We start from the raw sequence: 18,264 nt of genomic DNA on the forward strand, positions 1-18,264 counted from the left end.
GCCTTCCTGCTCCGCCTTTTTGGGGGGAGGAGGGGGGGCAAGGAAGAGAGAGAGGTTGGGGGTTGCAACACCCCCAAGTATCCGCATCTGGTGCAAGGGGTGGGAGACGGAAGACCGGCTCTCCTCGCCGAAGGGGTGAGTTGCAGCGGTCAGCCCCCCTCCCCATTTTGCAAAGCCACGTGCAAGGCGGGGACGGGGGTGGGGGAGGAGGGGAGGGGAGGGCGGTGGGTGGGCTGGATTTGGAGGGGGGGCTTTTCCTGGTCCCCCAAAATCCTAGGTAGATGTCACAGATTGGAAGGGGGGTGGGCTGCTTGCTGGGAGCGCAGGGGAGAGCGAGCGAGAAGCGCAACATGAGCCATTTCTTTGCCCCTCCCACCCCCAGCCACATCAAAGAGGCAAAATGGCTGCATTCCCCTTGTCTCGGTTTCGGGGTGGCCGGGGGGGGGCGAGTCTAGTGGGAGGGCTGGCAAATGCACCACGGCCTCTCTCTGCTGCGATGGGGTGGAGAGGCAGGGGGAGCTGTGCGTAAGGGCGAAGGGATGGGCTCGGGGGCGGGAGAAAGGCCGGGCAATGAATGGTCAAGGTCCTTTTTTTGTTCTTGGGAAGGGTGGTGGTCGCAGGAAGGTGGCCTTTTTCAGCCACATGGGAGGTGGGGGGTATAAGACCCTTCTCAGGGGAGGGCTGGGCATAAATGTTTCTGGTAGGAGAAAGAGGGCAGGAAACTAAGATATGGGTGGCTGGGGGGGGGAGTGAGAGGTGGAAAGTTGAGTCATCTGGGAAGGAAGAAGGTTAGAAAGATGGAGATGGGGGGCTGTTTCTCTGTGTCCGATGGTGGGGAGCGGGGTGCACCCCACTTTGTATAGGGGGTGTGGGTGGCTGATTGCCTTACCCTGGTCTTTGGAAAGAGGAGGGTGCTTCCTGTTTAGTAGAAGCAACCTAACAAAAATGACAAGGGGACGAATCACCACTTCAGCTCCCCCCCTTTTTGAGTTAGCACAGTAATCCTTTTGCCAATTAATTAATAGATCAATCAAGTGCACCACCCTAATAGTGAACAAATAATGGAATGTCTGATCTAAGTCGTTCTGTTAAAGTGAGCAGGGAGGCGGTAATAGATCAACTATGTTCTCACCATTAGTAAACATGCTCATTTCCCCCAAGAGGCCCTGGCTCCCCCCCTCTCTACCACCCCCCACTTCTGCTGCCACTCTGTGGCTTCTGTGGCATTAGTGTTCATTAGTTAGTGGCCCAGCCATGCAGGGACTGCTTGGATCACTTGCAATGCAGTTTGGGAATCCTTTGGGCATAGATTTGACTCTAAATATTTGTGCTTCAAGTCTGCTATTATAACTCCCAGGTGAAAAGTCTTTGAAGCTAATTTTGATTCTTCCCAGTGGTTCCAATACTTTGACTCATTTCTTAAAGTCTGCTATGAAGATTTGTCAGTGTGAATTTTGCAGCTGAAACACATTGGAAGGATGAGTGTATTTCTGTTTTTAAGATTTATCTCCCTTTATGTATAATTTTGTATGTCCAAATGTGCATATAAAAGGTGCTCCTTTTGTAACATCTGCTTTGTTTTCCAAAAGATTATTAGTGCTAATCTTGCTTCTGTTCATGTTTTGAAATTTTTAGGGGGGGGGGCAGATCTGGAAACATCTAGCTCAGGCACGTCCAACTTCCAAGAAACTGCGATCTACTCCCACTGTAAATAAACTGGCAGTGATTTACCCATTGGATTGACCAGAGTTGTTGAGCTTTTGGGGGAGTGAATGAGCCAAAGTTGTTGAGCTTCTTTTTTGGGGGGGATAGATTGCTCAGGATCACGCAATCAAACATGATCGACCACAGACAACACACGGTTGCCCTGTAGATTGCGATCGACTGGTTGGACATGCATGATCTAGGTGAATCTTTTTAAAGAAATATTGAGGGAAAGGAACCTCCAGTGTTAATATTACTGAATATAGAATTACTTTAATTGAAAGGGTGTATATGCCTCCACTCCATTTTGCAGTAAAAAAACCCCGTTTTATCAACTTAATAATCACTTTATTATTATTATTATTATTATTATTATTATTATTATTATTGTGAGGTTTGATGAAAATATGTTGATGAACAGTGTTCGAAATTAGCCAGGCACCAAGCACATTTTTGCTATTGGCCACTTGCAACACAATCAGAATGAATTTCAGGAACCAAAATCCTTTTTCTGTGCAGCTTGTGCAAGACCAATGAACAGTGTTATAGTTAATTGTTGTATCTTGTCCTCACCCCACCCCACTGCCCTGCTCACGGCTGTGAATAATATTCTTACCTTATGAATGGTCCCTGTCACCACTGAGAAAAAGAAGTAGGAAAAGGGCAATATATATGTGGACTGTCCCTGGATAAAACGACTTTTCTTCTTTAAGTTCTCAGAGTTCTTAACCTAACTCGAGGTTTTCATCTGAACTAGCCAGGTGTCAGACAGTCTTTTGAAATACAGTGGTGCCTCACTAGACGAATTTAATTCGTTCCACAGGTCTTTTCTTATAACGAAAAATTCGTCTAGTGAATCCCATAGGAAGGCATTGAATTTTTTTTTGTCCATAGGAACACATTAATTGAATTTCAATGCATTCCTATGGGAAACCGCGATTCGCTAGACGAATTTTTCATAAAATGAATTTGTCTAGCGAGGCAACCTCCGCTTGAAAAATCCTTTCGTTAAGCAGAAATTTCATTCAGCGAGGCACCACTGTATAAGACTTTAGATCCATCTTACCCCCCAAATGGCAAGTAGACGTTCTGTTTTGATGACTGTAACCTTGTTTTAAGGAGCCATTTGGCACCTAGCTTTTTCACCTGAGGATGAACAACACTTTTTCAACACTGGTGGGGGTAGGGGAAATAAAGATTGCATTTGTTGAAATGAAAAATTATGGTGAGAGGGTGGGAACATTTCCTAGTACTTGTCCTTTAGCTAATTGTAAATGTGGAAAGTTTCCATTTTTGTTGCTTTTTTGCAAGTTAGAATTTGGTACATAGTCATCTGTAAGCACAATGTATCAATTGCTAGTATAAAGTTCCTACATTCCTATACAACTTACCATTGCTGCTTACAGTTGCTTTGTTTATTGAGCTGTGAGACTGACCACATGCAGAGGTGCGTCATAGTTAATAGGAGGAAATATTTGTGAATATTCTTGATACTGAAGGATGTTGGAGGCGTCTGTATTTGAGGTACTTACCAAATGCCAACAGGTGTCATCATCCTAAGGGGAGTAGAAATGGGGGGGCGGGGCGGGGGGGGAGAGTTCATCCGTGGCCTCATTTGCTTGTAACACTAAGCCAAACCATGGCTAAACATGAATGAATGAGTGTGCAGGTACTTTGAGGGGAAATAGCAGCTACGTCTCTCTTCCAGTGGTCCTCCTCCTCCTGCGGCATACAGAGCTAAGCCATGGTTTGGCTTAGTGTTACAATAAACCCCTGTTCCTCCAGACAAGGCTTTCTCAAACTCTGCCCTCCAGATGTTTTTGGCCTACAACTCCCATGATCCCTAGCTAGCAGGACCAGTGGTCAGGGATGATGGGAATTGTAGTCTCAAAACATCTGGAGGGCCGAGTTTGAGGAAGCCTGCTCCAGACTAACCATGGGCCAGTAAGCCAATAACAAACTTTGGCTACAGCAAGACAAACCATGAGCCCTAGGTTCGGACGTAATGCTAAGTCACACCAAACGGGGGTCTGTGTGATCATATGTGACCAAGGACTTAAAACAGAACTGCAAAGAAATTTTTGCACAATTTTGAAAATCGGGGAAATCACCTGAGGTCAAACCCAGTACTCTGAAATTTTAATGTTTAATTGAGTGCAGACATTCCAGCCACTGTGCTATATTGGCTTAATAAATTATTATTTTTCTTTGTACCACCCTATCAGCACTGTGTATGGCACTGTACAAACAAATGGGAACTTGAGCCTCTGAAAAGGGGAGAGGGAGAGAGAGAGAGAGAGAAAAGCAGCAGCAGAGCCATGAAGTCTGCTGCTTTCGTTGGGCAAGTAGCTAAATGGCAAATGAATGGCACTTCCTGGCCTTGCTATAGCCTCCAGAGTGCTGCACCATATTTCCAAGCTGGGAAAATACATTTGTCTTGTGTTGCAGTAGATGTACTTGCCGTTCTCTTATCCATCTGGCCAGAAGACACAGAACCCTGCGAAGGCTGTCCCGTTGTGAAATGCTGGGGGTGAAGGTGTTGCATGTGTGAATGTGCACCATAATAAGAAATTCCCTATGCACAGAACAGAGAAGGCTAGGCTATAATAACTCTTCTGTCTAACATTCCAGTATCCAGGGACATGGCGTTTTTGGCCTTGGGGAATCACTCCGTAGTCTGATTTTCTACCTGCCTCTTGAAGAGGTGCAGTATGTGGGCTAGGTGAAGATTCTAAATGTGCAGAACGGCTCAGAGAGAGAGAGCCATGAGTGAAGCAGAGTAACAGTGGTTGTGTGTACTTTATCTCTCTTCTGGAATCAAACTGGGAGGAGATTATACTGATGGCCATCCTAACAATTTCTCCCTGGGCCATTTGCGGTGGAGTTAGGGGTGGCTGTGTAAGGAAGATGTTCCTCAACTCTGGCTGTTTTCCCCCTCAACTTCCCCTCTTCCTCTGCCCCCCCCCTTTTAAACGGACTGCAAAGTTTCATTGAATCAGTTTCGTTAATCAGTTATAAACATATTTTGAAGTATCCACCATTAATGAAGTGGCAGGTTATTTTTATTATTATTATATGCAAAACTATAGCAATACAAAAACTGGGCAGCTGGTACCTTCTTAGAAGAGGTGTTCCCTCTTCTCTCACACAGAGGAGAGAATGTTTTACCTAAGATGGCCCGGCACGTGCATCGCATCGCCTAAAAACAAAAGTATTTTGTTTTTCTTCAGAACTCTTGCTCTTATTCATATACCCAATTCAGGAAAATGACTTTCAATTGATTTAATGACTCAGGTTTCTTAAAACTGGGTGATAGCCTTCTTTTTTTTTCTTCCCCCACCCTCTTTCAGGGAGACAACGCCCCTGTAAACACTTCCTAGTTTCCCGCCATGTTTGCATGTGAGACTTGGGGCCTCGGTGGCCAGACCTCCGTCTACAACTGGGAGAAGTCGGCCTACCTTTTGGAAGACAAAATGGAGCCCGAGCAGGGACCAGGAGAGCTGGATCTCCATTTTAAAGTGCTACTTGATCAGGGGGTGTACCCGGAAATCACAATCGAGGAGGAGGAAGAAGAAGAGGAGGAGGAGGAGCCGGAAGCGGAGGCGGAAGTCGTGGTGGAAGCGGAAGGAGAGGAAGAGCAGGAGGAGGAAGAGGAAGAAGTAGAGGGAGAAGAAGAGGAGGAGGAGGAAGAAGAAGAGGAGGAGGAAGAAGAAGATGAAGAAGGAGGTGAGGAGGAGGAAGATGAGGATGAGGAGAATCCAACAGGGCCTGTACGAGAGGCTGTGGGCGCAGAGGAAGGAGATGACTCCCTACTTGTGGTGTGCACTGGGACTGTGGAGGAACTTCTGGGCTTGGAGGTGCCACCCGCCGTTGAGCCGGAGGCCCTAGAAGAAGCCCCACAACCTCAGCGCTGGGAAGTTCAGTGGGAGGAGGTGTCTCAGGCCCCACGAGCTCCGCCTCCTGCAACTGTGCAGCCGCCGCCACCAACACAAGATGCTTCCCCAGCGACTGAGGCAGCACCCATAAACGTTGAGTCGGGGGCCTTCTCTACTACGGCGTTAGAGCCAGCGGAGAACCCTGCCTCCTCCCCGTGGACAGCTCCGTACGCAGAGGAGAGCCAGCAAGAAACCCAGCCCAGTACACCAGGCAATGCGGACCGAGGGAGCATCGGGAAGACGCGGACGTCCACCTCGGGAGTAGGCGGCTTCACCCTAGAGACGGCCCGCCGGCGCTTCCGGCAGTTCTGCTACCAAGAGAAGGAGGGGCCGCGGAAGGCTTGCGGTCAGCTCTGGGAGCTTTGCAACCACTGGCTGAAGCCAAAGAACCGCACCAAGGAGCAGATTCTGGACGTCCTGATCCTGGAGCAGTTCCTGGCGGTTCTACCTCCGGGGATTCGGAGCCGCGTGTGGGAATGCAGCCCGGACACTTGCGCACGGGCCGTGGCCCTGGCGGAGGAGTTCCTGTCGAAGCAGCAAGAGGCAGAGAGAGCAGACGAGGAGGTGAGATGGTTTTCATACCCCCCACCCCCTTTCTCACCCCAAGGACCATCTTGTGGCACACAGATGGGACAAGTTTCTTTGTGAGGGCTTGACCTGCTGAGATGGGCCCATACCTATGGCGGAGATGGGAAGGAAATGGCGGTGGGGTTCTAGCAACGGATGGGGGGCAGGTGTGACGGGCACATTTTGTCCTTGGGGCATGGGCTGCCTTTACGATGTTGTTATTGCTGTGGCTAATGGTTATTTTGTTTATTTATATTTAAAAAAATTATATACCACTTGATAAGAAAATCCCCAGCAGTTTGCATAAGATGATATAAAATCTCTGTTTAAAGATGACATATTTGTTTTCCAGCTAAGGCTCTCAGAATCGTGTACAATCAGCCTCACAAACATTTTTTAAAAAGATATAAATAGTATAAAACTGTTGTTGTTGTGTTATGTAGTTTTATACTATTTATATCTTTTTAAAAAATTATTTGTACCCTGCCTATCCGAACAGGTTGCCCCAGCTACTGTGTGTGGCTTTCAATGAATATAAAAACATAATAAAACATGAATCATTAAAAACTTTCTGCCTTCAGATGTCTTGTAAAAGTTTTATAGTATTTATTTCCTCGACATCTGACAGGATGACATTCCTCAGAGCAGATGCCACCACCAAGAAGGCTGTCTGCCTGGTTCCCTGTAACTTCACGGCAACCACCAGAGCAGGACCTCAGTGTCTGGGCTGAAAGCTGCTATAATAAAACAATCAAACAATGGGAGTATGTATTTTGTGCTAAGCCCTCAAAGCACAGCAAAGTCCCCAGAGCTTTTATTTACTTCTGGAATGCCAGGAGGGAGGAGGGAGTAAAACATTTAGCCTGTGGAAGGGCGTTTTAGAGCAGTCACCGAAAAACCTCTGCCTTGTGGGTAAACCAGTTTAGTTTCTGGATAATTTGGACTCATCCGCAGTATTTTGTCAGCTGAACGTAATACTTTGGATAGGTTCATACAGAATGAGGCCCATGACCTGATAATGCCCAGGATCCAGGTCTTCAGATTCTACAGGTGAAGCTCGGAAAATTAGAATATCTTCAAAAAGTGCATTTATTTCAGTAATGCAACTTATTATTTTTTATTTTTCTTTTAATTTTTACAAATGCTTTCTTTTGGAAATTCCACAGTAATATAACAAATACAGTGGTGCCTCGCTTAACGAATGCCCTGCTTAACGAAATTTCCGCTTAACGAAAGGATTTTTCGAGCGGAGGTTGCCTTGCTAAACGAATTTGTTTTATGAAAAATTCGTCTAGCGAATCGTGGTTTCCCATAGGAATGCATTGAAATTCAATTAATGCGTTCCTATGGGCAAAAAAAAAATTCAAAAAAAATTCAATGCATTCCTATGGGATTCGCTAGATGAATTTTTCGTTATAAGAAAAGACCCATGGAACGAATTAAATTCATCTAGCGAGGCACCACTGTAGTTGCAATAATACAAAAATAAACATCGCTATTACATTTCATTAATTACATTCCATTTATATTTGACCCGCCTATTGACAAATAATTACAATTACAACAAATAAAGGCTTGACATATCTTGCTTTGCATGTCATGCATCTATCTCATATATTGGTTTCACCTTTTAAGTTGCGTTACTGAACTAAATGCACTTTTCGACAATATTCTAATTTTCCGAGTTTCACCTGTAATACTACAGTTTTACAGCTTTTTATGTTGCATCTTTCTTTTTTGCATTCTGTTTTTTTAATTACAGGTAGGTAGCCGTGTTGGTCTGGATCGAAGTAAAATAAAAAAATTCCTTCAGTAGCACCTTAAAGACCAACTAAGTTTTTATTTTGGTATGAGCTTTCGTGTGCATGCACACTTCTTCAGATACCAATTCAGATACTTCTTCAGGGTATCTGAAGAAGTGTGCATGCACACGAAAGCTCATACCAAAATAAAAACTTAGTTGGTCTTTAAGGTGCTACTGAAGGAATTTTTTTGTTTTTTTAATGTTTTGTATTTGCATACTGCCTAGAGATCTTAAAATATTAAGCAGTTTAGAAACGCTTATAAATAAATTTAGGGAGCCCTATTCGAATTCAATGAAGTTGAGCAGACATGTTTAGCGGGTGTGGGGAACCTCCAGGCCACCAGCCGATGAGGCCATTTCCTCCCACCTGGGTGACGTCAGCTGATAGGCAGGGGGCATGGTTCGATCCTGCTGTTTCTCCAGCATATTCTCTGCAGGGAATGCACAGGTGAAGCAGACCCCTCCCTTCTCCCCATAGGTCAGCTTTGACAGGCGGGTGAGACCACACGCCTATCAGTCGCTTGGCGTCCTCATGACGCCCCCTGCCAAAGTTGCCCCAATCCTGTTGTATAGGATTGCACGGTAAAATTACCAAGGCAGTGGCTTCTTCCGCATTGGCTGCATCGAAATGAGCCGAAACGCTTGGTAATTAAAGCTTGGTTGCTTTAATCTCTGCCCTTTGGTGTAATTAAAATGTGGATATGGTTTGGGACGTAGGAAACTGTTATGCACCGCGGCCAGAATATTTGTCACTGTAGCCCAGTATTGTCACCTCTGACTTAGCAGAGGCGCTTTGGGGTCTCAGGTGACAGGTCTCTTCTGCCTCACCTGCTATGAGGTGTTTTTATTTTTATTTTTTATCAAGATGCCAGGGAGCTCTTCCACAAAGCTTTTTGTTGCTATTACTATTACTCTGCTTCTTTTAAAAATGCTATGTTTTTATTATTTCACATAACACACGATATATTCCATATTTTCTGCCTTGGCTGGTGCAGTTGTCAAATCTTTAGTCTTGTCAGAACTAATTGTTACAGAGGAGTCATGGCTACCTTCAACAATAACAGCCCTCGTGTCTTTGAGTATTGTATGATAGAAAGGCGGTATACAAATTAAAAGTGATGATGATGATGATGTCTCCCTACTTCTCCTGGTACTGCCTAGCAATACAAAATGGCAGACATGACGTCACGCCGTTCCAAGTTTTCCCACTTGCCCCTAAGTAGCAGCCAGCGAAGTGGAACCAGAACAGGCCAAATTCAAATGGTGTTGATGTCACAACACTGGCCTTCTGTGGACATTACATTATATTAGGCCAGGCATCCCCAAACTGTGGCCCTCCAGATGTTTTGGCTTACAACTCCCATGATCCCTAGCTATCAGGACCAGTGGTCGGGGAAGATGGGAATTGTAGTCCAAAACATCTGGAGGGCCGAAGTTTGGGGATGCCTGTATTAGGCATTGCAGAGGATAGAGATGTCTGGTAAGGAGAAGGGACTGCTGCTTTCTGAGGCACCTAGTGGGTGTCTTCCTTAACAGCAGAGTAATTGCAAATAACTGGGATTCCAGGAGTAAGGAATCCAGGTCAAAGGGTGTGAATGGCAGCACTATGTTTGTCCTGCTCTTGTTAACATCAAATCCGGGTCTTTCTTCTGCCTCCCTCCTCAGTGTCCCTCAGGGCTTCCCTTCCATTCGGCTGTGCAGGGCAGTTTCCCTCAAGGAGTGGTGACTTTTGGGGCTACCATCAGGTATTTGGGGAGGCAATTTTTCCAGGGAATTCCCCCCTCTCCCCATTTTGCAAGTTGATTTGTAAACAATGAATGGGTGCCAGTTGCAAATAAATATTTGCAAGTGTGGCTGTTTAGAAGGTTTTTTTAAAAAAAGATAGCTTTGTTTACCAAACACAAGTCAAATAAACATGCTAAATTAGATTGCTCTCTAGGGTATCAGGAAATTTTCTGATGCAAACTGGAAATTCTCCAACACAAATTGCCCTACGGTAATTTACAAAGGAAGATATCCCCCCGTTTTAAATTTTCTGGAAAACCCGTATTGCTGGGTGACACCAAAGAGAACAAATAGTCAATAGTTTTGTTTATTTTTATAGTTTTCCAGCTTGAGCTGTGTGCATGAGGCACCAAAATATATTGAATCAACTCTGAAGCCTCCCGTCTCTTTATGCCTTCCTCTGGCCATTAAGACTCCTCTTATTTTCAGGACCTCAGGCAGCCTCTACAAAGCCATCTCTCATTCAGAGCTGCGCCTCTTATCTCTTATTCCCAGCTTTCCCTCTTCAGTCCTCCGGTCCCCTACAAACACTGTTATGGCTGCCTACAAACCCCAGAGGACTTTTGCACCTGCCGCTCACAGTAGATTCACCGAAATCCACACAAAGGCTTTTGGGAGTTGTAGTCCTGCAGCCCAGAGACAAAGGGTTTCCTCCTAGTAGCTGGCCATCTGCCATTCTCCACAAGCCAACACTGTAGGCAAGATGTCTCCTCTCCCAGGCTGAGGCATATTAGGGGGGAGGAAGAAAAGAGCTGTTTGCTAAGGGAGCCCACCCCCCACCCCCCCGGTTGCAGTCAGGAATTGTGGCTTTGCATCAGAAATGATGGATTTGCACCAGTCATCTGTGTGATTTGACAGAAGGGCACAACTGACAAAATTCTGTGTGTGTGTGTGTGTGCAGGTTTCCTGCAGGAAATCAAGAAGCAGATGGAGAGCAGAGAGCACACAATAGGCAGAGTTTTGCCTTCCAATTCTTAGGATATGAAGCAAAGAAGTCCCAGCCTTTTCCTCCACCCTTCCAGAGTTCTGGAATCTGCATGCCAATGAAATGCAGAATATGGACTTTAACATAGCATCTGTTAGCCCTAGCAAAAATTCCAGGATCTCAATTCTGGCTTGTTCTTTGTATTCTGTGTGTGTGTGTTTAGTGTGCTAATTTTATTTTGTGAGCCACCTTGAGGGCAGTTCAGTGCGATGTATCACGTTCAACTCTAGGCTGAGGAATAGCGGTTCATGGGGTGGCTGTCCTATTGTCGCTTAAAAACCATCTTAATGAAGCTGCCTTGGCGCATCCTAGAAGAGCACTTATAAAATCTACATTTCCAAAAGAGCTCATACGGGTGGAATTGCAGCCAAGCTATGCTATCAGCAGAATCACATGTTACAATTTACTGGGTTGTTAATCTTTAGACTGCTAGTAGGGGAATGCATATCCGAGTGAAATGCCTACTCCCAAATTTCCTGCTCTTCTCTGTACATTATTATTATTATTAAAATTTGTATACCACCCTTCATCTATAGATCTCAGGGCAGTTCACAGCATAAAAATACAAGATAAAAGCACAAATAATCTGGGGTATCCCCCTGCTTACAGTGTAAAATGGTACAGTCTAGTAAGAACTGTACCATAGAGTTCTGCTTTTTGTGCAGCTTCTAATGAATCAAGGCAGAGCTAAATACATTATTAAAGCCAAATTGTAGTACATGGGATGGCAGCTGGATTTAGTTGCTTTCCTCTCCCCACCTTTCCAAAACAATTACCATTACAGTCGTACCTTGGTTTTCGAACAGCTTAGCTCTCGAACATTTTGGCTCCCGAACGCCGCAAACCAGGAAGTGATTGTTCTGGTTTGCGAACTATTTTTGGAAGCTAAACATCCGATGGGGCTTCCGCAGCTTCCGATTGCCTGCAGGAGCTTCCTGAAGCCAATCGGAAGCCGCACTTTGGTTTTTGAATGTCTTGCAAGTCGAATGGACTTCCGGAACGGATTCCATTTGACTTCTAAGGTACGACTATACTGATCTATTAATCGCTTTCTAAACAACCATCTGAAGGTGATATACACTACAGATAATTAAAAATGGTGTATTAAAAACCATACAAAATAGACACTTGTGGCAAAGACCCACTTAGCCAGCTGGGAAAGCCTGTCGGAACAAAGATGTCCTCAGCTGTTTCTGGAAAGGGTCGCTAGTGGGCACCTGTCTTACCTGGACAGGAATGCTATTCCACAGAACAGAGGCAGCCATGCTAAAAGCCCTACTTTTTTGTCTGTTCGTTTGTTTAGCTAGTTTAACATTAAACAGCCTTTGATCGATCTTTTTGTTGAATGTGTCTCTCTGCTTATTTCAGGATTCAGACCTATTTGAGGAGGTGGTTGTGAATTTCCCCGATGATGACCAAGCCCTGTCAGATGCCGAACAGGGAGATGCATGCATGGAGGCCGAGCAGAGGGGCGATGTGGATATCTGTTTGCTGGGTAAGAATCCTCTCTTCCCTGTGCTTAGCTCAGGCTTCCTCAAACTTGGCCCTCCAGATGTTTTTGAGACTACAATTCCCATCATCCCTGACCACTGGTCCTGCTAGCTAGGGATCATGGGAGTTGTAGGCCAAAAACATCTGGAGGGCCGAGGTTGAGGAAGCCTGGCTTAGCTCCTTGACCTACTTCTCTTCGGTACACAAATGCCTTTACCTATTATGTATGTGTCAGGGAGGTTGCTGGCTACCCTCAAGCAACGACACTCCAAACCATCTTGTCTTTAGTGCTTTTATTATGCAAGCTATTTACAAAGCAAGAGCTTCAGGAAAACCTGTCTACTCAGTGCTATCAGATTCTCCCAATGGCACCTTTCGGCTCCTCCCCCAGCAGAGTAGTTTGGGGACCCCAAATATCCTCCCCCTGCGTTTTGCGAGCCGTTGATCGCCTCAGTTCCGGGGTGAATTTGAAAGGACGCTCCTCTGCTGTTTCCCCGCTGGAACTTTCTACTGGCCCCTCCCTTGCTGATATCACAGGCTGCAGCCCCGGCCCCCTCCGCTCACTTCCTGCTTCCTTTCTCCTGTCCTTCCGCTGCTGTCCAAGCCGTTAGAGGAGCTGGATTTGATGGGGGGTGGCTGCTCCCTGTAAGCCCACCCCCTTAAAGTATGCCGAGGGTGTTGTTGAACTGCAGTTCCCATTATACCTGACAATTCATTACACCCAACTGCTGACCCTGCTGGCTGGGGCTAATGGGAGTTCACACACTTCTTGAAAGCCACAAACTCCCCACCCTTGAGCTATACCTTTATTCTCACCCTACTTTCAAGGTTAGGGTGATGGCTAGCATCACACTCGAATGGTTGGGATTATCCTCCAAACTATGGCTTGGATGATCAGATGTAAGCCTCCTCCCTCCTTCCTTTGTGAGTTTAATTTCACTCTCCAGTTTCGTACAAACCACTTTGCTGTGTCACCCAAATCATCCAAACTGGTTTGTGCAAACCATTGGGCTGCTGCCTGCCAGAACTGAAAACCGTAGTTTGAAGTGAGTTTCTGGTTTGAGCAGGTTTGGCGTTAGACCTTCCTACTTGATCTAGGTCTTTAGGCCTTAACTGAACCCCAGTAAAGTTTATTTAGTAGCCCACAGACCTTCAAATTCCAAAAACAAATATATGATTCTATACAACTGGTAGAAAAGAACCACAAAAGATATGAGAAAGCATGCTAACCGTACACTTTTCAGTGCTAGCTGTTTAAACAAACATCAACACTGAAAGCAGTACCCCACAGAAAGCTGCATATGAATCTCTATAGCTTTTGCACATTTTACAACTGGTTCACTTCTATGAGGCTGCATATCTATGACCAGAAAGGTTGTATTGTATAACATTTGAAGACCTTTCTGGGAAGGAAACAGCCTAGGGACAAAAAAGTCTGGGTCTTTTTGTTTCTGTAAAAATGAGACGGTAGTAACACGCGGAGTGCACTTTCTACTTTTCACGGCCATGCAGACGAACACAGTTCTCAAGGTCCCTTGCCTCAGGTGCATTAGAGAGATCCTCTCTAGTTCTCAGTCTGTACTGCAGACCCGTTTCAATGAATTTCTTTTGTAGTTCTGGGGCACTTGTGGGATGGAGTTAAATGTATCCAGAGGAAGGCATATCGGCACTCTGTCCAAAACATCATGTTATACTGTGTGGATGCGTGTGACGGAGGGCATGTCACAGTGGGACCTGACTCTTTCCTCTCCCTACACAGGTTCTTCTGACACCGAAGCAACGTGGGATTCTTCAGCAGAGGAAGGAGGCTCAGGTGGGTCTTGCAGAATTGCAAGCCGCATCTTAGAAGATGCATTTTCTAACGTTGGAGAGAGAAGGGGAAACGTCCCTTCCAAGGCGGTGCTTGCTGTGAAAAACACACAAATCATGTCAAAGCAATTAGCATTACTTATCTCTCTTTCCCCCTCTCTTTCGTATGCTGACTTAATCCAGTTACAGGGCAATCTTATTCATGTTTACTCTGAAGTAAATCCCGCTGTACAGTTGTACCTTGGTTCTCGAACGCCTTGGTACGCGTACGTTTTGGCTCCCGGACGCCGCAAACCCGGAAGTAAATGTTCCGGTTTGCAAACGTTCTGTGGAACCCGAACATCAGGCGCTGCTTCTGCGGCATCTGATTGAGTACAGGAAGCTCCTGCAGCCAATCAAATGCCGCGCCTTGGTTTTCGAACGGCTTACATTCGGGAACCAAGGTACGACTGTATTCAGTGGGACTTGCTGCCAGATAATAGTGAACAGGACTGCAGGCCTTAAACCTCCATCTAAAACACATGCATTGGTCGACTATCATTGCTTTCATTGAGTGACAGCTCTAGAATTCATACCTATGAAATTTGTGAATTCTCTCTTGCCTTCTCCCGCTCCCCAACCACCCAAACCAGGTGCCAGGACTCCCAGCAGAGCAGACGGCCAGTTCGAATTTGGAGAAAGGATCAACGGGATGGTGCAACACTTGAACCCCAAGCGGATCCGAGTGAGAGAGAAACGCCACCCCTGCATCGAGTGCGGGAAGCGGTTCCGGTGCCAATCTGAGCTGGCCTTGCACCAGAAAGTTCACAACAGGCCAAAGTCCTACCACTGTGCCGAGTGCGGGAAGCAGTTTGGCCGTTCCTCGCACCTCACCAGGCACCAGAAGACGCACATGGGCGAGGAGTGCCATGTTTGCACGGACTGCGGCAAGAGGTTCCGGTGGTCGACGGAGCTCGCCATCCACCAGAGGATCCATGCAGGCCAACAGCCGCACTACGCCATGGATTCCGAGGGGCTGTTCCAGTGGCCGCCGGAATTCACCATGCACCAGAGCCTTTTCACAGGCGACAAGACCCCTCCGGCTGCCGACTGCGCCAAGCCGCACACCGTCAAGAAGCCCCACCTCTGCCCCGAGTGCGGGAAAGGGTTCCGGTGGCCGTCAGAACTGGCCACGCACCAGAAAACCCACAACAAAAACAAACACTACCTCTGTGCCGAGTGCGGGAAAGGGTTCCAGTGGCCGTCAGAGCTGGCGGCGCACCAGAGAATCCACACCGGCGACAACTCCCCGCTCGCCGCCGACTGCAGGAACGGCAACGGCCAGCTGCCCCCTCTTGGCGCCTACCTGGGAGGCCACGTGGCCGAGAAGCGCCACGCCTGCGGGGAGTGTGGCAAAGCGTTCCGGTGGCCGTCCGAACTTGCCACGCACCAGAGAATCCACACGGGAGAGAAGCGCTATTTCTGCACCGAGTGCGGCAAAGGGTTCATCTGGCCGTCGGAGCTGGCCGCCCACCAGCGAACCCACACCGAGAAGGAGTCCTACCAGTGCATGGAGTGCGGGAAAATATTCCACGACCTGTACGGGCTCACCAGGCACCAGAAGACCCACCTGGGGAGCAAGGTCTACCCCTGCGCCGAGTGCGGGAAAACGTTCACCCGGCAGTCTCACCTGACCCGCCACCGGATCACGCACACCGGGGAGAGGCCCTACCCGTGCGTCGAGTGCGGGAAAAGGTTTGGCCGGCAGTCTCACTTGACGCGCCACCTGAGAATCCACACCGGGGAGAGACCGTACCAGTGTGGGGAGTGTGGGGTGAGGTTCCGGCGAAGGCACAGCATGATCTACCACCAGAGGATCCACTTGAGAGAGTCCAACGGGGGAGCGGACATGCCAAACATGCCTGACATGGAGAACCTTGATGACGACCTCCAGAGCCCCATCCATGTAACAATCTGAAATTTGGATGCTAGGGGGGTAGGGGAGGAACCTTTGGATGGGTGACTGGGACAGTGCTCACAGGATCTGGCCGCCCGAGTCCTTTCCACGCAGAGCAGAACAGAGAAAGTTTGCCGCTCGGTGTGGCTGCCCCACCTGTTCAGAGACACAAGTGCCTCAGAGTTCCTTGTGGTGCGGCAGTGGACAGCTAGCCTTGTTGGATCACGTTGCAAAGGATTCTGGGACAGGGACGCCCACACACCCATCTCTGATCGATCATGTGCTACTTTCCTGTTGCCCAAAATATGGGGCAACTGTTTGGGATACTTGTGCGGCCAGGTTCGGCCCCGCTGCTCTAACTCTAGATTTTGCCCCCATGTAGCATTTGCAGGGAGCACTTAAAACCTGTGGGGAGGTTGGACGGGGGGGGGGGAGTCTCCCTTGCTACCTGCAGCAGCTAGAACACTACTGTCCGTTTCCTGAATCATGTGACAGAAGCCTTCTTCCCCGCCTCTCCCAACTAATTCTGTCCTGTTTGACTGCTTTGCCACACACAGTGAGTTGATTCAGTGGGTCCACACCACGAGAGGGCCGTGAAGGGTGACTGCGCATGCTGTGGAGCCAAAGGGCGGCTGGGTGTCTGCGTGGCACAAGGCGCCTTTGCTTTCCGAGCGTTTCATGTGCAAAAGGGAGAGAATTTGGGCAAGCTCTGCTTCTCTGGTTGCAGCACTTGCAACACTAGGGAAAACAGCACCTTCCCTGATTCCCCCCAACACCTTTCCACACAGAGCCTGGTTCTGGATGAAATCTGGCAAATTCCCAATAAATCCCCCTTTCCTTTCTCTTCTTCCCCTCTCTTATGGAAAGATTCTGACTAATAAATCTGATTTTTAAAAGAGCCTGAAGCAGGAGTGATCCTTCCTTGTCATCAGCGGTACTTTCCCAGGGCTGGCCCAAGACACTTTGCTGCCCGAGGCAAGGTCGCCTCCTCCCATGCCTGTTAGGCTGGAGGTTGCATCTTGCTCCAGCACTGGCAACAGGACAGCATCCTGCATACCTGAGGGCGGCAAGTTAGCTTGGGCGTGTGGCACACAGCGCTGCCTGCGCCCCACCCCTCTTTATCCGCCACCTGAGGCAGTTGTGTCCCGCTGCCTAACAGCAGGGCTGGCTGTGTAACTTTCCCCTCCAGAGCACTTTTTGATAGGCACTTCTATTTCCTCCTTCCCTTCCTGGAAATCAAGGGGGCAGGGTTTCCTTCTTAGGGGACGGGGGCTATTTTGCAGCCTTATATAAGTGGCTGTTTTCAAGAGGTTTCAGCAGAAAACCAGTCCAGCCACCAACGTAGGATTAAATGCTGGAGAGGAAGACAAAGGTATCTTGATCCATGTTAAATAGGGCTTTTACTCCTCAGTAAGTGCATTTAGGATTGCAGCCTAAGAAAGCAGATCTTTGGAGATGAACAGGGAGGAATTGGGGTGTGCCCAGCCCTGCTGCCTTTTGTGAGCAGGGAGGGGCATTTTGAGCTTGAACTTGGCTCTGCCTCACAAATAACCCCACAACGGTTGGAGTCTAGGAGAAGACCCATGTCCCATTCTAGGCTTCAGATTCTCTCTTTGTTGACCCTTGGTGAAGGAAATAGGAAAATGTATTCCTGCCCCAGCGCACCCCTCCCACCCACCCACCCCCCCACACACAAAAACAACCTTTAGCCGCATTTCTTCTTTTCCTCTTTTGGATCCACATTTGAGACTCTGAACCTCCTAAAGAAGCAAGAATGAACTCAATTTTTGGAAATAACTTAAAAATAAATGGTTTCTACAAACTGCTTCTTGTGTGCAATTTTCTGTCTTGAGGAGGAGAAGGTAGGTGCAGCATCAGTCCCCCCCCCCGCCTCACTAAAAATCACTAATACAAAAATCATTAATAGGACTCTGAGCAGCGGGTAGGGAAAATGTTCAGCTAGAGGACTGCATGCTGGGGGTTGGGGTGGGCCAGAGTTAAAAGTGTGAAGAGCAATAAATGTGAATTCTATCTTTGTTCGGTCGGCTGGTTTCTGCATTGGCACTCCCCTCTCTATCTTCGATCCAGGGAAGCAAGGAGCATTATCCGAGTTCAAGGAAACATTCCAGCCAGGCAAAAACACTTGAGGTGGGAAGCTGAGCTGGTAAAGGGCATAGCCTGGGATGATGATGATGATTTATTTGTACCCTGCCCATCTGGCTGGGTTTCCCCAGCCACTCTGGGCGGC

At 47.5% G+C, this 18,264-nt stretch overlaps 1 protein-coding gene across 1 annotated transcript; it reads left to right on the forward strand.

The window, feature by feature from the left end:
* On the forward strand, positions 1–17,839 carry LOC118094627 (uncharacterized). The gene is made up of 5 exons (XM_035135181.3): positions 1–135; positions 5,055–6,203; positions 12,149–12,275; positions 14,031–14,084; positions 14,713–17,839. The coding sequence occupies exons 2-5, from the start codon at positions 5,094–5,096 to the stop codon at positions 16,035–16,037; spliced, it is 2,616 nt and encodes an 871-aa protein (XP_034991072.2). The 5' UTR covers positions 1–135; positions 5,055–5,093; the 3' UTR covers positions 16,038–17,839.
* The last annotated feature ends 425 nt before the right edge of the window (positions 17,840–18,264 follow it).

This window comes from Zootoca vivipara, chromosome 12 (genome assembly GCF_965207765.1).
Source record: "Zootoca vivipara chromosome 12, rZooViv2.hap1.1, whole genome shotgun sequence".
Taxonomy (NCBI): domain Eukaryota; kingdom Metazoa; phylum Chordata; class Lepidosauria; order Squamata; family Lacertidae; genus Zootoca; species Zootoca vivipara.